This window comes from Podarcis bocagei (genome assembly GCF_964188305.1).
Source record: "Podarcis bocagei genome assembly, chromosome: 9".
NCBI classification, from domain to species: domain Eukaryota; kingdom Metazoa; phylum Chordata; class Lepidosauria; order Squamata; family Lacertidae; genus Podarcis; species Podarcis bocagei.
Genome location: NC_138134.1, coordinates 3,765,121 through 3,787,461, shown reverse-complemented (window position 1 = coordinate 3,787,461; position 22,341 = coordinate 3,765,121). Strand labels below are relative to the sequence as shown.

The window sequence follows — 22,341 nt, the reverse complement described above, 5'->3', positions numbered from 1 at the left end:
ACCACCATTACAGCCCCGTGACGTCAGCGCGCAGCGTCACGCCGGGAGGGACGCACGAAAGTGTAAGTTTCAATTTTTTTCCCTCCCCCTTGCCGGGGAACCTCCAAGCTTTGGGGGTGGGGGGGGAGGAGGCAGCAAAGCGAGGCAGGAAGGAGAGCGCGGCTTGGCTGGGTGAGCTTTGGCAGGGGCAGGGAATGAGAGCCGCAAGGCGGGCGCTGCGGACGGAGGCGCTGCCCGCCGAGCTCGCAGGCAGCCAGGCAGGCAGACGGCGAGAGCCCCGCGCTGGGCGGCCTCTCCTCGCCGTCGCCGCCCCGCCTCTCGCCGCCCGACTCGCCCGCCTCCCTCCAGGCAACATCTCGCGGCACACCAGGCAACATCTCGCGGCACACTAGTGTGCCGCGGAACAGTGGTTGGGAAACACTGTGCTAGAGGAGCCCCAGAATGTCTTCATGGTGAGCATTAACACTGAAATAATGTATTTACAAGCAAACTGTCCCTTGTGCCTATCAAATGAATGAAAGAACAACCAAATTGCCATAATTATTTTTTTGCCAGATGCTAAATATACAGGAATAGGAGTAGGCAATGTGATACAGACACCACAATTTACCCAACCACACTTAGACACTTTAAAATTCCATTGTTTTCAAAGGGAGAACCTTCAGCATGTGCTTTACTCTCTCCCATTTAAATCAATGGGACTTTTAAAATGGTGGGGATTTGGCTGAATCATACCCAACATGAGTCTACAGTGCCCATTGGCACAAGCCCTACATAAAGACTTCCACTTGCTTTCACACCCCTCTTCCCACAGTACCCTCAAAATTGGTTCTGGGGTGTCAGGAGAACCCACAGAGCAACCTGTGTGTGGTGGGGGGGGGAGAAGGAATTTCATACTGCCTGGCAAGCTGGGATGCTTGCACAGGCAGAACAAATGGAAGAGCACAGTGTTGCATGTCATCCAGTATGTTTAGGACTGCCATTTACACATCAACAAAAAACAAGGACAAAAGTGATATACATATGCTAATTTATATACACACACATGCAAATTTTAAAACAATTAGTATAATTTAAATAAATAAATATATCATCATCTGAGGGAATATTGTAATCAGGTGACCAGTGCCTACTCAGTTTGCTGTCCGGGTGCTAAGGGCCACTGGCTGCTCCCTCTTCATTCCAGGAAGATCGCCATGGCAAGGGGAGGACCAATCTGGGCCCCATCCATGGATCAGAGAAGCAGCAGCTTCAAAGAGTTTGCTTCAGCTCCTTCCTGCTAGACAGAACTCTGCTCCCATTGTCAGTTGCCCTGAGACTGCAGAAGCCAGGGGGTGTGGAGAAAGATAATATCCCACCCCCAATCCACCCCCAATCCATTGGCCAAAGGATAAGAAGGGCCACCAACTGCTATTCAAGCAACAGAAGATCAGCCTGGTCCAAACAGAAGTGTCTGCGTATAGCTTAGCACTTAATTCTGGCCTTCCAAACCCAATTTCCCTTATCCCTCCATTCCACTTCCTATCTCTGCGCATCCAGTGTCCTCCCAGGGCCTGTCTGGGCAGGGGTGTGTCTTTCATTTTTATTGATGTGAGTTTGAGAGACGATACTTTTATGAAAGGTTGGATCAAAAGAAATAAATAGGGGCTCCTTAATGGTTCCTTATCTTCAAACCCAACTTGGATCAGACAGCCCTTTGCATAGAGAAGCGTCCTCTGTCAAGAAGAGCGCATGGCCAGCCTGGAGTATTTTGACTTGCAGGGCTAACACTGCCACAATCTAATCTATCAACCAGACTTTACAACATCAGCTTTGTTTTGGCAAAATGAAAGTCTCAACTCTTAAGGAAATTAGCTTTCATTATTTAGTAAGTTCACGCACAAATACAAAAATACATATAACAAGTACAAAGCAATTGTGGCATCCAGTATCTAGCCATGTCTGTCTTGTGAAATGTTAACATAACATTGTTCTCCTATTTTTCAAACATTAAATTGTCTGCTCAACCAATCCAGACATTTTTTTAGTCCCACTGGTGCACGTGCTCTCCACCATTGCAATCAGCAAAACTTAAATGTGATTAAATGTGGCTAGATTCATGAGCTTAGCCAGGATTTATGTTGTGGGAGGGGGACACCCCCTCGTCAACATCCTCTGTCTGGCTCTGTCTAGCAGATTCATGAAATGTCTCAACCACAGTTGTTTTAAATTACTTTCTTTTGACACCAAGTGCTCAGAAAAATCTGTCAAAATCTTTCTACAATTTCTACTTTTAGTTAAGTATTTTTATTTATTTCCTTGATTGGGGAGGCAGCTGCCCCCGCCCCCTGGCTATGTCCATGGCTAGATGATGATGATGATTATAAATCTCTAAGAACTTAGAGAAAAATGTGTCTATATACATTGAACTGGTAATGTGTTTTATTTTCTAACAGGGGAGAAAAATAGCCAGGGAAAGGTTCAGTCTTATTTTCATTGACTTCACCATATAGAGACAATGTATTAAATTCTTGCCTATATTGTGGTGGCAGGAGGGACTGGTAAGGGATTAGGAGTTCCACCTCGGGTTGCCATATGTCCTCTTTTTCCAGGACACGTCCTCTTTTTCATGGGTAGAGTCATCATAGTGATCCATGGTTAAAAGTAGAAGTCGGCAAATGTGCCTCTTTTTTGCTCTTCAAAATATGGCACTTGTCAATTGTCTGTATCTTCTTCATTATCCTTTCATTCAAACTGCGCGCTCTACTTTAGCCAAACATTGGCTGCTGCATTCATGTTCTTTAGTCATCCATCTATCCTTCACTGTTTTTTTTTAAAAAAATGAAATTCATGTTTTGCAAATGACCTCAAAAAGGGAAGCAGCTGAGTGCATCCGATAGAAAATGGAAAAAGGCATTGCAAGGTTAACCACCGTGATCCAAGGCTCAAATCCAAAAACCATTTCTTCCAGTCCATTGTCATACTCAGGGCGGCAGCCAAAAGCTGGTGGAATCCAAAGCTATGAATAAGAATGAAAGGAAAATAAATATAAATGTTAACATCCCCATGAGGTTATACAGGAAACAAATTTTAAGACTATTCATTCAAAATCTGACTCAAATTTCAGTTGTAGAATTTCACATTTTTTACTTTTGATTAAACTGATATGCTCATAGAATTCTGGTTGGCCTGTGCCAAGGACTTTTGCCTCAAAGTAACCTTTCCTCGCTTCCTCTCAATTTGCTTTTTAAAACTGGACCAATTTGGATCTGTTCAAGATTTCACATTAGCAAAGGAAAGAGGTGATCATTATTCATTTTAGAGTGTTTGGCTCCAGGGTAAAATGTGCCCCACCTCCACTATACCCAGGGAGGATTCTTCAGAACGGTTTGATTTACATTCTGTCTGTGCTGTGGAGCTAGTTTATGCAATACCAACTCTGAGGCTACTTCTAGGTGACCTCACTTTAGCCAGGAGTACAGCTAGGGAAAATTCGTAGATAAATGACTCTAGGCCACATTCGGAAGCGATAGCTGCTAGGAGTCAGAAGAATGGACAATGCCCAAAGGACAGCACCAGTATCCTCAAGGAGATAGGCAAGGGCAAACTGAAGAGCTGCAAACCACAGCAAGGGATACTGGTGTGGACATAACCACACCAAACTCAGACCCAGACTCAGACCACTTCTCAAGAATTATCAGGCCAATCCCGAAACAGTTTCTTCTGTAGGAAGCCTGAGGATCCGTAATGCTTTTTCATAACTAATATGCTATAAATATGCTGCCATGATGATCAGTTATTACTTTTCCCTTTCAGCTTTCAGTTGTGTCCTTCGCCTTCATATAGCAATTTACACATTGATTCTGGAGTAAGCACTGGAACATGAGCTGATCTAATCTAGTGCTAGTATGAGACTAGCCATTCCCTAATGCTGGATCCTATAAACCAGGGTGGGAACCACTTTTGGCCATAGGGCAAATCCCAAAGTGACCCAACTCTGCAAGGCTGCTCACATATCAATCACCTGACATCATATGATGCCAAGTGCGAGAATGGTTAATCAGGGTAGGGCAGGTTGGCGTAAGTTCCCAACTGTGCCTCTGAAGCTGCTTGGAGATGCTGAGTGGTCCTGGTCACTGCCAAAAGCAGCACAGCTTGCACTGAGCACCGTAAGTTGCTTTCAGACTTCCTGCATTTTATTACCACTGATTAAAACCACATATTACATTAAAGCCCAGTTGAAAAAAAAATGTATAAATCCAGGGTATGTAATCAAGGAAAAGGCTTCCAAAAATTTCAATGTGACTTAATAACAAAGACTACGAAATTGAAATGTGACTTCTTCACTTGCGTTTGGCACTGAAGTGAAATGTGTAGCCTGTGCTTGAGCAAATCCCATCCCATTTCAATATGATTTATCGGTGAGTTAATCAATACATTTTTCAACAAAGCCTTCAGCTTCCACAGGGATTAAAATTTAAATAATTTGCTCGACCTTGTTTGATTGGTGTTTTCAAGGAAAATAGGCACAGTGGGAGGCAAGGTTAGCAATGCTTCAACTGGTCTCTGCAGCTGGGCTTAGGATAGCATTCGGTGACCAGGGTCGTCTCTTTGAGCATCTCTACAGATCAAAGTGCTGCTAAACTAGCTTTCGTTTGTTTCTAATCAGTTGGCAACACTGGAATAATTGCCATTATTGTTGCATAATAACTTACCGAAAGATTACATAGGAACAAAAATGCAGCAATATTCTTCAGGATGTTTCTTTTGTTGTTGACAGAAGAATTTTTGCTATAAAGTGAGAAATCAGAGGTGGAGGGAGTAACTGGGGTGTTGCCTTGACTTTTGTCTTCATCTAGAGCATCACTTCCACTGCTCTCAGGCAGAATATTATTTCCATTAAACATGTATGGTGACTCTTCATTTTGAATGCCATCTATTCCATTATATATTTCTTTGTAAGAAGGTGCAGGTGAAAGAGTATTTCCATTGGACACAGTGAGTATACGAATTGTTTTAATGTCATCATTAACCTTTTCATGCTCACGGTGTATGGATTCAATTATAAAGAGGTTCTGAATATATTTCTCAAATATAACAAGTATGGAAAAGGGCAGATTATACCATGTATATGCAGGGTGAGAATCGGCACAAATAATTGCAAGGATGGAACCCCAAGACAAAAGCCAGGATCCTGAGGCAGTTCCAACCAGTAAGTCTGCATCAAGTTTCCTAGCCGGGTTTTTGGAAACATCCAGTGATTTTTCTTCAAGTCGGTAAATCAGAAGAGCGACTATCCCAGCTGCACACATCATTGTCAGTACTGCAATACTATACAAATAAAACATAATAAGTGCTATTTCGCTCTTTATTTTTGCACGCCCAATCTGAAACAAATAGACAACAACAATTGCTATTGTTGTGGTGAACACAATCAGTCCTAAAATGGCACCCAATGTTTTCCCTTGAAACTTGAATGTTATCTTGTGTTGCTGAAGGTGTTCAACTTTGCGTCCAATATTCTTCCATAGCACATAGAGCATTGTGGATGCCATAATGTGATACTCAATGTTGAAGGGGTACAGGTAATATATTCCTTGGGAAAATATGGAGCAGAGGAATGTGGTGGTACAGTTACACTGTGGCTCATGGTCATCCAATTCTAAAAAGAAAGAGTGAGACCAAGACATGAGATGGCATCACATTATAAATATTAATTTTCCCTAAACAAATTGTGAAATATCAGCCAAAGGGAGTTTGGTGCCTAAAGTAGCTGCCCAAAAGGGAATAGCTTTACAAAAGGGACAGCTACTTAGATAAAGCAAATACCAAGTTTATAAAGACAGAACACAAAAATGGCAAAGATCAAGGCATGATTAAGCTCACTGAGTTCAGTGAGAGATACAAAAGCACATTTTTTTGCACCAATATTGAAAAATTTGCACCAATATTGAAATAGTTACATTTTTTAAACATGATGGGTGCAGTTCGGGGGGGGGGGTATCACTCCTTCCTGTTAAAGGCTTTGGCCCAGGAAGAGACAGTGAAATACTGGAAGCAAGCCACTGGCTGTGCAGGTGGTCTCATCAGGAAAGCTTTAGTTTCTTGGACCATGGTATTTTCTTCCTTGAGGAAGGACTTCTGGCAAGAGATGGGTTGCAACCTCACAGCAATTGACAAGAACACGTTTGCCAAGAGTCTTGCAAACCTGATCAGGAGTGCTTTAAACTCAATCCTGAGGGGGAGGGGGACTATATTACAGATGTCAGGGGAACACCTGATACTAGGGATAATAGTTTCATTGATGCACAAGATACTGAGGTGGTGCTACAGAAACTCACTAAAGGACACAAACTACAAGACTTTAAAACAGAATTGGGGGAGGAGCAGCCAATGTAGAGAAGAGAAATTTGGGGCTAGATAATTATAACAACAAGTGGAACAGTCATGGCAAACAGAAGAATTCAAGCCAGAGTAAAGGCACAAGCAAAACTTGCAAACGTCTATATTTTGTCCCCTTTCTATCATTCCTGGTCTCTAGATAATTAAAAAACAGGATAGCAAAAAAATTGTCTTACCTAATGTTATGTTTCCAAATCCAAGAGTGATTAACCTTTCCTTGTGTTCATTAAGTTGATGCTTTGATTCTGTTAACACACCATTTGTCCACAAAAGCAAATTTGTAAATACAGAATGGATCACTCCAAACCTAGAAAATAAATAAAGTAAATAAGTTATTGACAACAGTGTATAAAACATATCAGTGAAGTATTTTATTTTCCAGTATTTATTATTGGTGAACAAGTAAAGAACACTACAGTCTATGTGTTTCACCAATCTTTCCCTGTTTACATGATGTAACATAGAAAATAGTATGGCTTCAAATTATACCTGTCCACCTATTACAGATTTGCACATCACTAAAAGTTGCATATAGGTGGCCTGTGAGAATTTAAATATCCTAGGGATCTTTGACAGCAGGTTCTCATCAGCAAACTACAATTCCCAGGACTCATGAGAGCAGCTAGGACAATTAACTGGTATGAAGCTGAAATAACTTTGTAATATACAGTAACTCTCCGAAGAGAGAGGGTTTCTTTAGTCCTCATTTAATTAAAAAAACCACTATCAGAGTTGGGAGATAGATTCCGCCCCTAATCCTTGTTTACTGTGTCTCCAATCAAAGAATGCCATTCTCTACATCAGGCTTCCTCAAACTCGGCCCTCCAGATGTTTTGAGACTACAGTTCCCATCACCCCTGACCACTGGTCCTCCTAGCTAGGAATCATGGGAGTTGTAGGCCAAAAACATCTGGAGGGCCGAGTTTGAAGAAGCCTGCTCTACGTGGTACATCTCCACCCACCTAACCAAAATTAAAATGTTATATAACCTGTTCAAGTCTTTGAGGACAGATGGAGCAGAAAATATACTAACTCACACTTCACTACTAGTTTTCAGAGATGTCAGCATGCCTGCTCGCAGATGGTAGTTAAAGGACAGGGTTCAGTATTATGCCAGAGAAATAAATATAATGCTTTGCTGAGATAATAATAAGGGATTTTGGTGTTTCATAGGTGGGAAGGAATGCTTACCCTTAGCATTGCTATGCTGGTGGTAAGAAGATTGCAGAAGGCCTGCCAGTTTCAACAACTATTCAGAAGAATACTGGTACACAAAAGCAGGCCTATGATGCCAGATCGCACTATTAGGGTCTGAGATTCTGCCTTTCAACCTGAGCTGAAGTGCTGCTGTCTGAAAAGGTATCCTGTGAGCTTTGGAGAAGTGCTCAACATCCTGAAATGCACCACTCTTCCCCAGAACCTCATACAAATTGCAATTATTGGAAGGACAAATGGCCCCCATAATTTCCAGGGGAGAAGGAAATTACTACAACAGTTTCCATCTGTCACCAGAATTAGAGAACATTCTGACTCCTCATAGAGTTGTAAATAGCACATTTTTTAAAAGGGAAATTTAGAACTCCCCAGTGGTGTGTGACTATAATTTGTGCAGCAAGCACACACCGCTACAACCTATTTCTGTGTTTTCTTCCTAAGTGCTTGAACACTTTCTTGCTTACAGTGATACTCCACGGTATTTAGAAGTCCCCACAGAGTGGAGAACATCTTCAGAACTGGGAATCGACAGCACCAGTGCAGAAGAGTGTTATAGTAAGCCTTCCTGCATGAGGCAGCATGAATTACAACAAAGCTTTATTTGGAGTAAGGGATGTTTTAAAAAAGAAAAAGAACAAGAGAAACAAAGAGCAGAAACACGATCACGGTGCAACAGAATCACGGCAAGTTCTTCAGGGGACCAAGGGAGAGATGAAGCAGCAGCCTCTGTCTCCCATGGAAGGGCCACTTCAGGAAACGAGAATGGACAACTGCTGGCATACAAATATTAGGTTCCTGGGGGTCCTTCCAACTGAGGATGCTGTCATTTTATTTTAAAAAATCAAAACAGAGATGTATACTATTATTTTCTAAACATTAATATAAACATTTTCAATACCAGTAGTTTCTCACTGATATTTCCCAGGTTAAAAATATAAGGAAGATTATATTCATTTTACCTCTCCAACATTTTGAAGGATTGGATAATATCCTTTGCATGAGACCATAAGAAATATACCTGAAAACATATATGAAAAAATAATTGGGTCATTTGGGAAAGTGGTACTATTTGCTATGAAGAAATAAGATATGTCAGGGATGAACACCAAAGAAAAATGTGCAAGAGATCACAGGAATCCAGATTTACTTAGGTGTAAAGCAGCTCACTGCAGCTAACCCAATGACAGGACATTTTACTTAAGCCCTATGCAGATGAACTGCTCACACATTTGGTCAACACGTGAGTTGGGTCACATTATTCAAATTCTTTGCTATATAAAGACAATGTTTTGTATTAATTCAACTCCTCCTAGCCACTTCAAATAGACAGTACCAAACTGAGGGTCAAGTACAAGGATGCATACACCGGGTTCCCTCCTGTGTGTTCTGGTTATATATGCTGTATAACCAGATGTGTGCTCTGTAATTTATTTTGTTTGATCATTTTAAGGCTGAGAAAAACAAGCAACAAAAGACTGAGACTAAAGCGCCACGGGAAGCATTACAGTTACAAAAGGGGTTTGGGGGAAGACTGGAAGCCTTTGTCTAGTTTAGCTTGTTCAGACCCAAACCAGTAATAGGAGTGTTATTCTCCGTGCTTCAGGTTCTTAGATCATGCCCTTCACTGTGATGTTGCAGTATTTGCAAGAGGTGTATTATGTGGCAATTATATATGGTTGTATCTCTCCCCCCTTCCTCTGTGCAGCTCTACAGTATATACGGAGGGGCTTAGGTTACCTCTCTGCTTCAAGGTTGACTGCATACAGAAGGAAAGGATATTTGTGTTGTTCTCCCCAAACTGCATATACAGAAGGGCAAGAAACAAACTGGCTCTCTGTCTGAAGCAGGAGACCATTACTCCACTCTATTTGCTGGGAAATCTGGCCAGTTGCCATTTTCTGCTTCATTGCTAAATATTACTTTGTCAAATTAAAGGTTTCTCTGTGTGTAAAACGTTTTGAATCCAAATGTACTAGTCACTGTCAAGCTAGCAAGTGCCTAGAAGGAGAAAAATATAGTAGATGACTTTCACCATAAATTTCATTTAAAAAATTTCCCTGACAGGCTAGTATTTCACAGCTGTCTTTGTGCTGTTTGAAAGGGACTTATGTCCTTTGAAGGAAGGGAAGATTAGAAGGGCCAGTCAACTGAGCCATTGAGACAATGTCTTAGGCAGCGGTGGCAAAATAGTTATTAAATTGTCCCCCATTTAGAAAGAAGATTAATGCAGCATAATTACATGGCTTTAATTAAAGAGATTTATAACAGTTTTCATCCGAGGCAACATTTGAGACATAGCTAACATTCAGCGTGTATGTTTAATCCATTATTGCATTTTTATGTGTACATTTGTAAGTGCGGGAGATTTGTGTTTACGTACCCACCCGACACTGTATAATGTTGATTCGCTTGCACAAGAGGCATTGATAACCAAACATATTCTGTTTAAAATGGCAGCCCCGTGAACCTGAGAGCATTTTGCATTCATCATGTTCAAAAGTAACCATGTTTAAGCCAGATTCTGATTGCGGAAAATTCTGAAACCTCCCTGGAATCAAACAGAGGGAACTGGAGGGAATCGTGGTCAAACAAACAAGGACGCAGGAGCTTCCAGCTTTCTCTGCCTATCTCTTCATAATTCTTAATAGTTCTAGCCTGGCTTTTGCTATTTGTCATATGGTAAATATTGAACAAGACTTGTGGGGTTTTTTGCTTTGCTTTGGGACTGTGCTGCACTATCTGAAAAACACAAGCGCACAGATAGGAATAATCAAAAACCAATGGTTTTACCTGCAGCAGTGTATGTACTGCATGTGTGGCAGGAAAAATACCTTCCGTGACTGATAAGCAATCTGAATATCCAACAAAGTATCCAATTTTGAAAGAGTCCATAATTAAAGTAATCGCTGCAAACAAAGTAATTGCACCTGAAAGAAAATTAAAAATATCGTAAAATGTCATTAGGAGGGCAACATCTTTATATGCTACAGACAACAAATAAGAAGAAAAACACTAATAGGAAAATTAATGTGAAGATAGTGAAAATGTAAAGAAATAAACCTCTCACGCCTGTGGACCCTGTGTTTTTAACATTTTATGACTTGTGGTTTTATTGTATGGTCTTATGTTTTTATTGCTATAAACTGCTTTGATTTTTTTAATGCTACAGCAGTATACAATTTTTTTTATAATAAATAAGTAAACTCTGAACCATTCATGGGTAGTGGCACTGCTTGTAGGAAGTGGCTTTAATTCTGTTATTGTTATTCAGAGCAGCATTTCTTAACCTGCGGGTGGATTGCAGAGTCTGTGCAAGTAGGTTGGGGTTGCTTATGTACAGGCAACTCCCCCTTTGCGCGGGGGTTGCATTCCAAGGCACTGCTCACACACACCTTGGTGGGGTGGGCTTAAGCCTGCCCCCTTCCGCTTCCGCCCCTGCCCCACCCTGCCCCCCATTCCGCCCCCTTCCAGGCCCCCGAGCTTGTGTGCTTTTATGGTCACATGCATGCCAAACACCTGCAAATTTGCCTTTAAATTCAAAATAATTATTGCTTGCAATCGTCAACTGGTATGACGAATACCTCTTACAGCTTGTGTTTCGTTGGCTTATTGTAATATTGTATTAGCACTAGCATTCAAACATTGGAAAGGCTCAAACTTTCCAGTTTAGCACTTGGGAACTGCTCTCTGGCAGCTGGTGGGAGAGCCAGTCACCATTTGCCACAAGGTGCTCATTGGTGTTAGGTAAATTTTTGCTTGGATGCATCAAGCAATGATTATAAAATAGGCAAACTTGCCATTAAAATGCATGAAACTGGGAAAGTACTAAGGTCCAAAATTAATGTGATAATAAATCAATAGGTCACCATACTATGTAAATGTGGACTTGTAGGCCACCATGCGGGGGGGGGGGGATTGGGAACCGCTGGTTTATTACTCTCAGAGCCGTCTTTTCCATAGGGCTTAGCGGTGCGTTGCGCCAGGGCACCGGCCTCTCAGGGGCTTTGCCGGTGGCCTCCCCTTTCCCTGCACGCCCGGCAGCTGCACCCCGCCAACTATATGGCTGGTGGGCGCACAGCTTCCCTCCCAAGCCTCTGCGGGGATCACTACTCTCCTCCCGCGGAGGCTTGGGAGGGGCACAACTTCACTCCCAAGCCTCTGCGGGGATCACTCTCCCGCAGCGGCATGGGGGAGAGTTGTGCCCCCCTCCGCCATGGCTGGCAGTGCGCAGCTACAGCCACCCCAACACTATCCGTGGTAATTAGGGGGCGCTGGGCGGATATTTGCACCCCGGCGCCGCACCTGCTAAAGACAGCCCTGATTACTCTATTTTTTTAAAACTTATCAATTGCTCCAGTCTCAGGAGAGCTAGAAATTGAAGTAAACCAAATTTAAATCCACAACTCATTTTCATAAGATTAACATAATTACCCAGGAGTAAATGTATGATGGATTACAAATTGAGGACAAATTTAGCCAGAAGTCCTTAAGCAAATAGAGCTTCTTTGTTGGCTACCACCTGCAATTCTGTGCAGTTACCTGGATGTTAGTCACAATAAACACAGTGAAATTTACTTATCAGTAAACATGCATTGTAAATATATTAATCAGGACTTGTACTTGCACTGGGAGATTTTAGGATATGAGGAAAGACTTGCTTTGCCAGAAATACACCTCTGTACCACCAGCAAAACTCTGCTGATGGAGAGACCAAAACAGGGGTGAGAAACAAACAAACACCACATCGTATATGCCTCCCAATAGTGATTTTGCCTTTGATACAACATTATGCCAATTTAAGAGGTGGCAGAAACAAAAAACCACCCATTGACCTCAATGGAGCCCTAGGTAAAGGTAAAGGGACCCCTGACCATTAGGTCCAGTCGTGGCTGACTCTCGGGTTGCGGCGCTCATCTTGTTTTATTGGCTGAGGGAGCCGGCGTACAGCTTCTGGGTCATGTGGCCAGCAGGACTAAGCCGCTTCTGGCGAACCAGAGCAGTGTACGGAAATGCCGTTTATCTTCCCACCGGGAGCCCTACCCCCCACCCAAAAAACAGTTCCCCACTTCTCATCTTCCCTGCATATTTCCATCACAATAGATCAGACAAACTCTGTACTCAACCACAGAACTCTAACAGCAACATAGTGTATTATGTATTTATTTATTTATTTAATTTCATAAAAGTTCTGCACTGCTTGATTGAGGGGTTTTTACAAAGCAGCTTACAAAAGGATAAATCAAGAAAAAAATTACAAGAGCACTTAAAAGCAGGCAAAAGTTTGAATACCAAAACAGATTAAAATTACCAAAATACTAAAACTACTAAAACAAATTAAAATATTAAGCACTAGCAGGGAGACATCTAGTTTTAAAAGGAACACTGAACAAATACAGGAAGGGCAGATTGCTAACACTTGTCATCGCCAAAAAGTTCTTACAGGCACTCGGTCTCAAGACTCCAAACATAAACTTCCAACAGCAGCCCCCACCCCACTCTTAGAACTTGAAAGCAAAGACAAAGTAGCCCTCCAGCTAGTTGCTGTGAAAATCCCACAATCCACGCCATACTATAAACTGCTCTGTGATCCTCAGATGAAAGGTGGTATAGACATTTGATAAATAATAGTAAGATAATAATATATTCCTTGGCTAAACACCCCTTCAATCATAATAGCTAGAACCAGTGTCCGCCTTTGCCACACATTCACTACAGACAGCTTAGCAGTGGGGATTAGTTAAATTTACAGCCTATTCGTGCTCCCTGAACATCAAACAGAGGATTGGCTTGAATGGGTGCAAAGGAATGCAACATCCTGTGTTCACCTCCATCCAGACCATCCAGAAGCAGAGCTCCCCTTTCTACTCAACAGACACATTCGGCACCCCTTACCTTGAAAAAATTATTTCTACTCCCATCCAGCAGAGGGCAAGGTAAATAAGAAGGGTGGCTTCTGGATCTCAGTGAAGTGGGACCAAGACATTTCACTTCATGTTTACTCCTGAAATCATGGAGCTAAATGTACGGCTCAGGGAAAGAATATGGGCCGACTTGCCCTAGAGCTCAAGGCAATCCAGCCCCTGCAATCTCTGGGGTTGGTCACCCTGCTCACTCTTCCTCCACACCAAATCTACTGAGGAGGATCAGACTGCATTTGGAAGACATGAGCCATGGAAACCGGCTGAGCACTTTCAGTCAAACTCAGTCTTGGAGCTAGAGATTGTGAGGCTTGATCTCAGCTGGTTTCTCCTCAGCCATCCAAATCCCCTGGCCTGGACAGCCATTGGCTAGGGGAGGGGGGGGTCCAAACTGCTGCCACTATTTTTCTGCAAGGTCTCTAACAAGGGGGGCTCTTTCTTCTCCCTGCATTAGGATAACAATCCATTTTATTATTTATTTACCACCTTTCCTCCAAGGAAGTCAAGGCGCTGTACCCCACACACGTTTGTGAGGCAGGTGAGGGGGCTGAGCATCACCCCAGCAAGCAACATGACCATGTGGGGATTTGAATCTGGGTCTCCCCAACCCTAGTTAAACCCTCTGCTCACTTACGCCCCATGGGCTACACACTCGCTGAATGGGAAAAGATGCCTAAGGGTTAGAATAGGTGTATTTTTCTGGGGACTATAAACACATGGCTGTACCATTTTGGGAAACCAGCACTATACTGTTAGCAACTGCAGTAAGAAATTTCAAAAAGGCATATATTTTGAAGCAGGAATAACTTCCCCATATCACCTTTTGATTTTCGGCCATTAGTTTACAGCTTCTTTGTGTATGAGTCAATGCCTTAGAAGAAATTAGGACTTGCTTATGTAAGTATTATCCTTAGCACGCATCTGTGCATCGCCAGAAACCTGTCATTCCATGCTAAAGGAAGAAATACTGTTAAGTAAAACTTGTTTGGCCTGCTCAACTTCCTGCACTTGTACCTCTCCAGCCCCCCGCCCTCCCCAGGCTAATAGCAGCTTCCGAGTAATTTACAGCATGGCAAAGGGCATAGGAGGAGAGGGTTAAACCCCCTTCAAAGTAGCCCCAAGGAGCAACTGACTGTCATGGAAGATCCTAATTATGCTTTGCCCCCCAGATATTTATTTCTGCTGACTCATTCTATTACATTTTACAACACAGCAAGAATAACCTTCCTCAGAACGCCTTTGCTTTCTTTCTGCTACGTTTTGCAATGGGTTTCCTTATTTTACTTTTATAACTCTCAGAATTTTTTGAAAGATAAAGTGGGTGCTTCCTGGGGTTAAGGACATGGGCTACACAGTCCTAACCTCACTTTCCTGGTAGTAAGCCCCCCTGAATTCAATAGGACGTATATTTGAGTAGACATAAGATAGGACAGTGCTGTTTCATCCTGACCTAAACACATTTACTCAACAATAAATATGATTGAAACTCTCATGGAGAAAGAGAAATACTTTTAAAAACAAAATTGAACTGGATGGGCCTTCCTGTGATCAAGGCAGATAGCAACCTGTATCTCTTTTTAGGCACTTATGTTGTTGTTTAGTCGTTTAGTCGTGTCCGCCTCTTCGTGACCCCATGAACCAGAGCACGCCAGGCACTCCTGTCTTCCACTGCCTCCTGCAGTTTGGTCAGGCTCTTGTTTGTAGCTTCGAGAACACTGTCCCACCATCTCGTCCTCTGTCGTCCCCTTCTCCTTGTGCCCTCCACCTTTCCCAACATCAGGGTCTTTTCCAGGGAGTCTTCTCTTCTCCTAAGGTGGCCAAAGTCCTGGAGCCTCAGCTTCATGATCTGTCCTTCCAGTGAGCACTCAGGGCTGATTTTCTTCAGAATGGAGAGGTTTGATCTTCTTGCAGTCCATGACTTCTTACAGACTCTCAAGAGTCTCCTCCAGCACCAGAATTCAAAAGCATCAATTCTTTGGCGATCAGCCTTCTTTATGGTCCAGCTCTCACTTCCATACATCACTACTGGGAAAACCATAGCTTTTACTATACGGACCTTTGTTGGCAAGGTGATGTCTCTACTTTTTAAGATGCTGTCTAGTTCTGCAAAATTCCTATCTTCCCAACATCCTGACCTAATAATTTAACATCTGTAATATATATCACATATATATCGTGTGTGTGTGTGTGTGTGTGTGTGTGTAATTTACTTACTGTATATATACTGTATATAGTTCCTTACAGTAAGTAAATCAGTACAAATATTTGCTATACAAATTAGCAAACACAGGACATAATAACCATTGGTATCAGTGTAGCTTACTTATCATGCATACACTGGACTGCAAATGTGATATATTCTCAAATGCTCTTTCCAAGCCTGTGCTTTTTCCAGTTTAAAGCAATCCTAATATGACTGGAACATAGAATATTCTGCTGTTCTGCAATCCTGTGCATAAAGGTAAAGGTAAAGGGACCCCTGACCATTAGGTCCAGTAGTGGCCGACTCTGGGGTTGCGGCGCTCCTCTCGCTTTATTGGCCGAGGGAGCCAGCATACAGCTTCCGGGTCATGTGGCCAGCATGACTAAGCCGCTTCTGGCGAACCAGAGCAGCGCACGGAAACGCAGTTTACCATCCCGCCAGAGCGGTACCTGTTTATCTAATTGCACTTGACGTGCTTTCGAACTGCTAGGTTGGCAGGAGCAGGGACCGAGCAATGGGAGCTCACCCCATCACGGTGATTCAAACCACCGACTTCTGATCAGCAAGTCCTAGGCTCTGTGGTTTAACCCACAGCGCCACCCGCGTCCTGTCCTGTGCATACTTACTGCATAATTACTGATTTACTTTGAGTTGATGCTGAACTCAATGTTAACTTGGTTAGAACTAGGCTGCAAGAGTACAGTTCTATGCATACATTTGTGGAATCAGGCTGCAGTCCTAGCCATACCTACTTGAAAGTAAATACTGTTTAAATCAGTGGTGCTGACTTATGTTCCACTGGATATGATGGGCTGCATATCTAGTTCAGAATAAACATGCACAAGATGAAACTGTGGCCAGATTATAATGGTGCAATTGCACCAAGACCAGTGCATGCAAGGACTCTTGAGTTTTCTTTATTTTCTTAACTCTCCTAGAAGGAAAGTTATGAAGAAAGTGTTCATTCACCTTTCAGTGGTTTTTAGCCAATGAGTGACATGAAGTATTTGATTGATGACTGATTTGTTTCAGGTATCCTGCCCTGAGCTTTATTTCACCCTCCAGTACACTTTTTTATCTTGCTTCTAGTCCTTGGAATAGCCACAGTTCCCTCCCTCCCTCTCTTCACTGAGATCAGGTACTCTCTATAAATTATGTTCTACAAATACTACTAAAAAAATAAGGAGGGGGGTGAGTCCCCTCCCCCACACGACAAATGCAAAATGTGTAAACTTTGCAAAGAGGCTTCGGCACGTCCCATGCTAATAGATGCTATGCATGCATTATATACTTGCTATGCAGTCCAGGCATTCATACACTGGAAGTGGCAAACCTGCAGAGAACAGCTGATTGTGCACCATCCTGGCCTTTGCCTGGCCTGCCTTCCCAGACAGGAAGTGTGCGTTTTTCTGCATCAATTTCTTTGACCTGACTGATACCTGCCTGCAGCTAAGAGTGTTTGTGCTGATTGTAGTGTGGGATATTGCTTGATTGCTGGCATAGGAAACACAGCTGGGTTGTGTTCCAGGGCCTGCCTTACTATAACAATAGGCTCAGCTGCATGCCCCCCCCCCAGGAGCAACACCACGGGATTTTACCCTTTGGGTTGTCCCACAGGAGCAGGGGTGCCCCACACTGCCATTCAATTATAGAGCTGTAGGCCATGTGCTATGGGAGACTGGTCTCTGACCCTCACCAGGCTAAGAGCCTGGAGGAGGGGAAGTTTGGTTTGGTGGGGTTCCCCCATAGTGAGAGGCAGAGGGAGACAAGTTTTGGGAGATTTACCATCTACTTCCCGATAGTGTGGGATATGCATGATGCTGCACCTTAGCTTACAATCTGTAGCCCTAATCTCCCAGCAGTATGTGGCAGTGCATTGATGCATCAGGGTGAGCAGGTAGCAGGGAATGGTGAAGATGCTGTCCAAATTTCTCTGGTGGTGGGAAGGAGTGGAGAGGCTGACTACCATCAGCAACATGTTTAGTCCCTGTTCCTTATTCCAGCCCACCAACTCCTCTCAAAGTCACTGGTAGCAAAGTGACTGAGCCCTCTGGTCTGGTGGTGCTGTTGCAAAATGCCAGCTCAGTCCACAGTAAGACTATGCGCATCCACGACTTGACTGCAGATGAATGGGCTGATCTGGCCTGCTTTACAGAGACTCGGGGGAGTGACCTCCCCCACTGTGCCCAACTGGTTCTCAGTACTGCGCCAGCCTAGAATGGGGGAGTGGGGTTTTAAAGGGGGTGTTGCTGTTGTCCATAAGAGCAGGAATCTTCTAACACTGGGATGGACTTAAGAGGGTCTGCACCTGGTGTTGAGCCAGAGAGACAGATTGGGGAAGCTGCTAATCTACTGACCAACCTGTCGCCCAGCAGGATCCTTGACCAGGCTGGATGAAGTAGTCTCTGGGGTACTGATGGAGGATCCCATGATGATAGTTCTGGGTGTTATTTGCACCCAAACTACTCCCATGGTAACTTCCTTCATCATTCTCCTCCCACACTTTGCAACAACTAAGCACCCTTTTCACTAAGCCCAGTTATGAAGCCACCATCCTCTCCTGTTCTGCAGAACCTTTCTTGACCCTGCTTTCATCTTCACCCCATTCCCAAGCCTCCCACTCCCTCCTTTCATCCAACCACCATTGTTCCCATATTGTCACCACCACCCTTTTCCTTTCCTTCTCTCTCTCTCTGAACTCTCCCTTACACAGAGATCGCCCCCATTTCCATGCCTTCTTCTCTCTCCTATTCTGCAGCCCCTTTGTGCACACACCCCATGATGATATACACTACAATATCTTTAAGATTAATAGCACCATCTCTGGGGCACTCACAAAATTTTCACTGTGGGTGCCCCACTGGGTGACCCAACGTGGCACGTGCATGATGTCACACGGTGAGCCGAGGCCTGATAGGGCCCATTGCACCCTTCAAAAGGCCCAACAGGCCTTTCAGAGGGCCCAACAGGACTCGTCATAGTCCATGGGAGGGTCCAACGGGGCCCATTGTGCCATATGACATCATGTGCATGCTGTGCAGCACCATGTGTGTGACGCGCCAGGCAGCCACAATGTGGGGTGGAACCTGGTGTGCTTGTGTCAGCATGTATAGTTAGAGAAGGTTAAGTTCAGTTGGAAAGTTTTACTTATCTGGGTATTTGCTCGTTAATAAAATATATATTTAAAATTGCTACATTGAATCTGGAACTCCATGTTGAAGACCATGGGATCAGGAATGAAACACATTGTGTGAAGGTAAAAGGTAAAGGGACCCCTGACCATTAGGTCCAGTCATGACTCTGGGGTTGCGGCGCTCATCTCGCTTTATTGGCCAAGGGAGCTGGGGTACATCTTCCGGGTCATGTGGCCAGCATGACTAAGCCGCTTCTGGCAAACCAGAGCAGCGTACGGAAATGCCATTTACCTTCCCACCTATTTATCTACTGGCACTTTTGTGCTTTCGAACTGCTAGGTTGGCAGGAACAGGAATCGAGCAACGGGAGCTCACCCTGTCACCCTGTCATGGGGATTTGAACCGCCGACCTTCTGATTGGCAAGCCCTAGGCTCTGTGCTTTAACCCACAGCACCATCGTGCAGAGACAGCAGAAAAGAGGAAGGGTGTTTGAGGACAGCAAGAAGGGAGAAACACTGAAAAAGCTGGCTGTTTTAAACAAAAACAGAAGTTTAATTAAAGCAGGGGTGGAGGGACACTGAGAGGAAAACGACAGCTTTAAACAACAGCAGATGTTTGAATAAAGCAGGGATGGAGTAATACTGTTCACTGCGTACTTCACAGTTGGAGTATAGTTGTTGTGCAATATGTTGTTGTGTTGGGAGTTTTTCTAAGGAAATGTTGTAGTGGGGGGGGGGGGTAAATTGATTGTAGTAGCAATTTGCAGGGAGGGGTGATTAGTTGTTTTCCCATCCATGGGAGAATCTGTGGGTTCTGGTGTGCGTGTGTCAGGAATACTGCTGGTATAAACACTTAAATGGGATTTTGTTGTGGTTGTTCAAAATGCTCAAGGCAGCATACATGTTCTCTCCCGCCCCCCCTTTCCATTTTATCCTCACAACAAGCCTGTGAGTAGGTTAGGTTAAGGGACAGTGACCCGACCAAGGGCACAACATGAGTTTCAAGGCTGAGTGGGGATTTCAAATCTCTTTTTGCTCAAAAAGGAAAAATAAGGGGGATAGTACTTATTATGAGGTACTAATAAATAACCACAACAAATCATAGATTCACAGAGTTGGAGGGGACCCCAAGGGTCATCTAGTCCAACCCCCTGCAATGCAGGAATCTCAGCTAAAGCATCCAAGACAGATGACCAGCCAGCCATACATCCAAATGAATACACTGCATGATTTTTAACTAATTAAAATTAGAATTTTCCCAAGCAGGATCATCTGAGCAAAATTGTTGTAAATCTTAAATCACTTTTAATCCCCTCCATCTGAAACACCACGCCTGGTCTTGCACTGAATGTAGTATTTCCAGCTTAAGTTCAACAGCTGAAAGACCTACAGTAACGTGACTCATTTGCAACTCATGAAAGTTGTTCTTTGTATGGTTTAGGGTTGGCATTGGAGGACAGCGGGGCTCTTGTGCCCCTAACAGCCATGTGGCAGCCTGCAAGCAGGTATTAAACAGATGCTGCCTGCGCACCTTGACTTTAAAGAACGTTTGCAACATAATTCCCCCTCAAAGAGTTCTGGGCGCTGCAGTTTATCCCTCACAGAGTTACAATTCCGAGCAACCTTTAGCAAACTACGTTGTCCAGAATTCTTGGGGGGGGGGGAATGTGCTTCTTATGTGCTTTAAAGGCATGATATAGAGTAATTCTTTTGTAGTATGGAAGGACAATTAAAGGGAAAGTTTCACCTGTTGAACTCTGTTGGATGTTTTATTAATTGTGTGCGATCCCTGATTTATTTCGGGGCACTCCACTCCCCATTTGCAAAATAAGTTACGAGTTTGCATGTGACATAAAGCGCATGCAAACAGCATCTCGTTCGGCGGTGCCTCAGAGCAGCATGTACTGTATATGGGGCAGAGAGAATCCTGTTGGCACCCTGGGCTAGAAGGCGGCGAAGTGCGGTCCCGTTTTAAAGCCCCGCAGACTTCGACGGAAAGAGCGCGCAACTGCGGGGCGCGCAAACGCCGCAGCCAACAGCGGGCCGGGCAACTAGCGGCTTGCGCGCGGGCCGCCCGAGCCTCCATCCCGCGCCAGGCGAGTCCCGGGCCCCGCTGCCCCCCCCCGCCCCCCGCTCGGGCGCCCCACTCACACTTGAGCCAGCGCGCCCCGGCGTGCGTGTCCTTGTCCTGGATGAGCCTCTGGTGCGCGTAGCGGCGGCAGATGTACCAGGCCATCCAGAGGATCTGCAGCAGCATGAGGGTGGTGAGGTAGGAGAGGACGGCGCTCTGCGAGAAGCCCTTGGCGTGCACGGCCCACGCGAACATCAGCAGCAGCCCCGCCAGGAAGAGGTGCAAGCCGTACTGGCTGCTCAGGATCTCGGCGTTCTTCTCGGGCGTCCTCCGCAGCAGAGCCAGCCGGCCGCGGGGCGAGGGGGACGGAGGGCCCTCGGACGCCGCCACCTGCTCCAGCTCCCAGCCGCCGCTTTCCTCCGCGCCGCCGCTCTGCTTGCCCCTCGCGGGGGACCCGCCGAGGCTGCCCTGCCGCCCTTCGACGGCCATGGCTGCGGGGCTGGGGCGGGCGAGGCGGAGGAGGAGGACGGGCTCGGGTCGCTGAGGGGCTGCCGCGCCACCTGTCAGGGCTCCCGGCGGAGTTTCGCCCACTTCCTCGCTCTCGACGGAGCAGCTGCCCTTCCGCTGGCCGGCGCTGCTCTGGGTGGGAGGGAAGCGCCTGGCGAGACCCTCCGCTCCTTTCCCTTCCTCTCTCCACCTGCGTCCCCGCTCGGGCGCCTGAGGAGCCTTTATGGCTCGGCGGGGCCGTCGGGCCGCCAAGGGGTCCTGATGTCACTGGGTGGGGCGGGCGAGGCGGCTGGAGCCCCGGGCCCTTCCCTCGGCTTGGCACCAGGCCGGATGAGAGCAGCGCCGCGGGGCAGCCTGGCCGTGACTAGCCGGGCGGGAATCCGCCCCGAGGGCGACGCGCGCGGAGCGAGGGCCGCTTCCCAAGGCCAGGCGGGAAAGGAAGGGCATCTCCCGCATCAGGAGCCTGGGCTGCGTGGAGGAGGGGAGACGCCCCCAGGTGCCCAACTGGGGGGGGGGGAGAAGCCGCTGTCTCGGCTACTGTGGGTGGGTGTCTGGGGGGCGCCGGGCCCACAGCGTGCTCCTTCTGGGGTAGCTTGTCCACCTTTGGTCGCCCCCCACGCACTCAGCTCCCACCTGTGGCTCCTAGAAGCTGTCCACAGGCGACAGTGGTCACACCCCGGGAATGGCTTCGACTGGCCAGCTAAAGCAGGTGAGGGGAGCCGGTGGGGCTCAAACCCTCGCATGCAGATTGAGTGGAGGCAGTGGCGTAGCGTGGGTTGTCAGCACCCGGGGCAAGGCAAGTAATTTGCGCCCCCTAACCCGTGGATTTGCGCCCCCTAACCCCAGATGTTGTGCCCGGTGCGGCCGCCCCCCCTGCACCCCCCACGCTACGCCACTGAGTGGGGGAGACCC

At 45.5% G+C, this 22,341-nt stretch overlaps 1 protein-coding gene across 1 annotated transcript; it reads right to left on the bottom strand.

Annotated features, from left to right (window-relative positions):
• Nucleotides 1-1,975: 1,975 nt before the first annotated feature.
• Nucleotides 1,976-21,266, bottom strand: OTOP1 (otopetrin 1). Its single transcript, XM_081207775.1, has 6 exons — nt 21,003-21,266; nt 10,387-10,523; nt 8,556-8,614; nt 6,558-6,688; nt 4,695-5,641; nt 1,976-2,998 (listed from the first exon to the last, which is right to left on the bottom strand). The coding sequence occupies exons 1-6, from the start codon at nt 21,175-21,177 to the stop codon at nt 2,828-2,830; spliced, it is 1,620 nt and encodes a 539-aa protein (XP_081063901.1). The 5' UTR covers nt 21,178-21,266; the 3' UTR covers nt 1,976-2,827.
• Between the last annotated feature and the right edge of the window lie 1,075 nt (nt 21,267-22,341).

Excerpts from the sequence above, each read along its gene's own strand:
- OTOP1 (XM_081207775.1), bottom strand. The coding sequence starts at position 21,177 with ATGTTCGCGTGGGCCGTGCACGCCAAGGGCTTCTCGCAGAGCGCCGTC. Across the intron at positions 10,524-21,002 it reads CGGGGCGCGCTGGCTCAAGT|GTGCAATTACTTTGTTTGCA; the intron begins GTGAGTGGGGCG and ends ATTTTCTTTCAG. Across the intron at positions 6,689-8,555 it reads TCCTTCAAAATGTTGGAGAG|GTTTGGAGTGATCCATTCTG; the intron begins GTAAAATGAATA and ends TTTATTTTCTAG.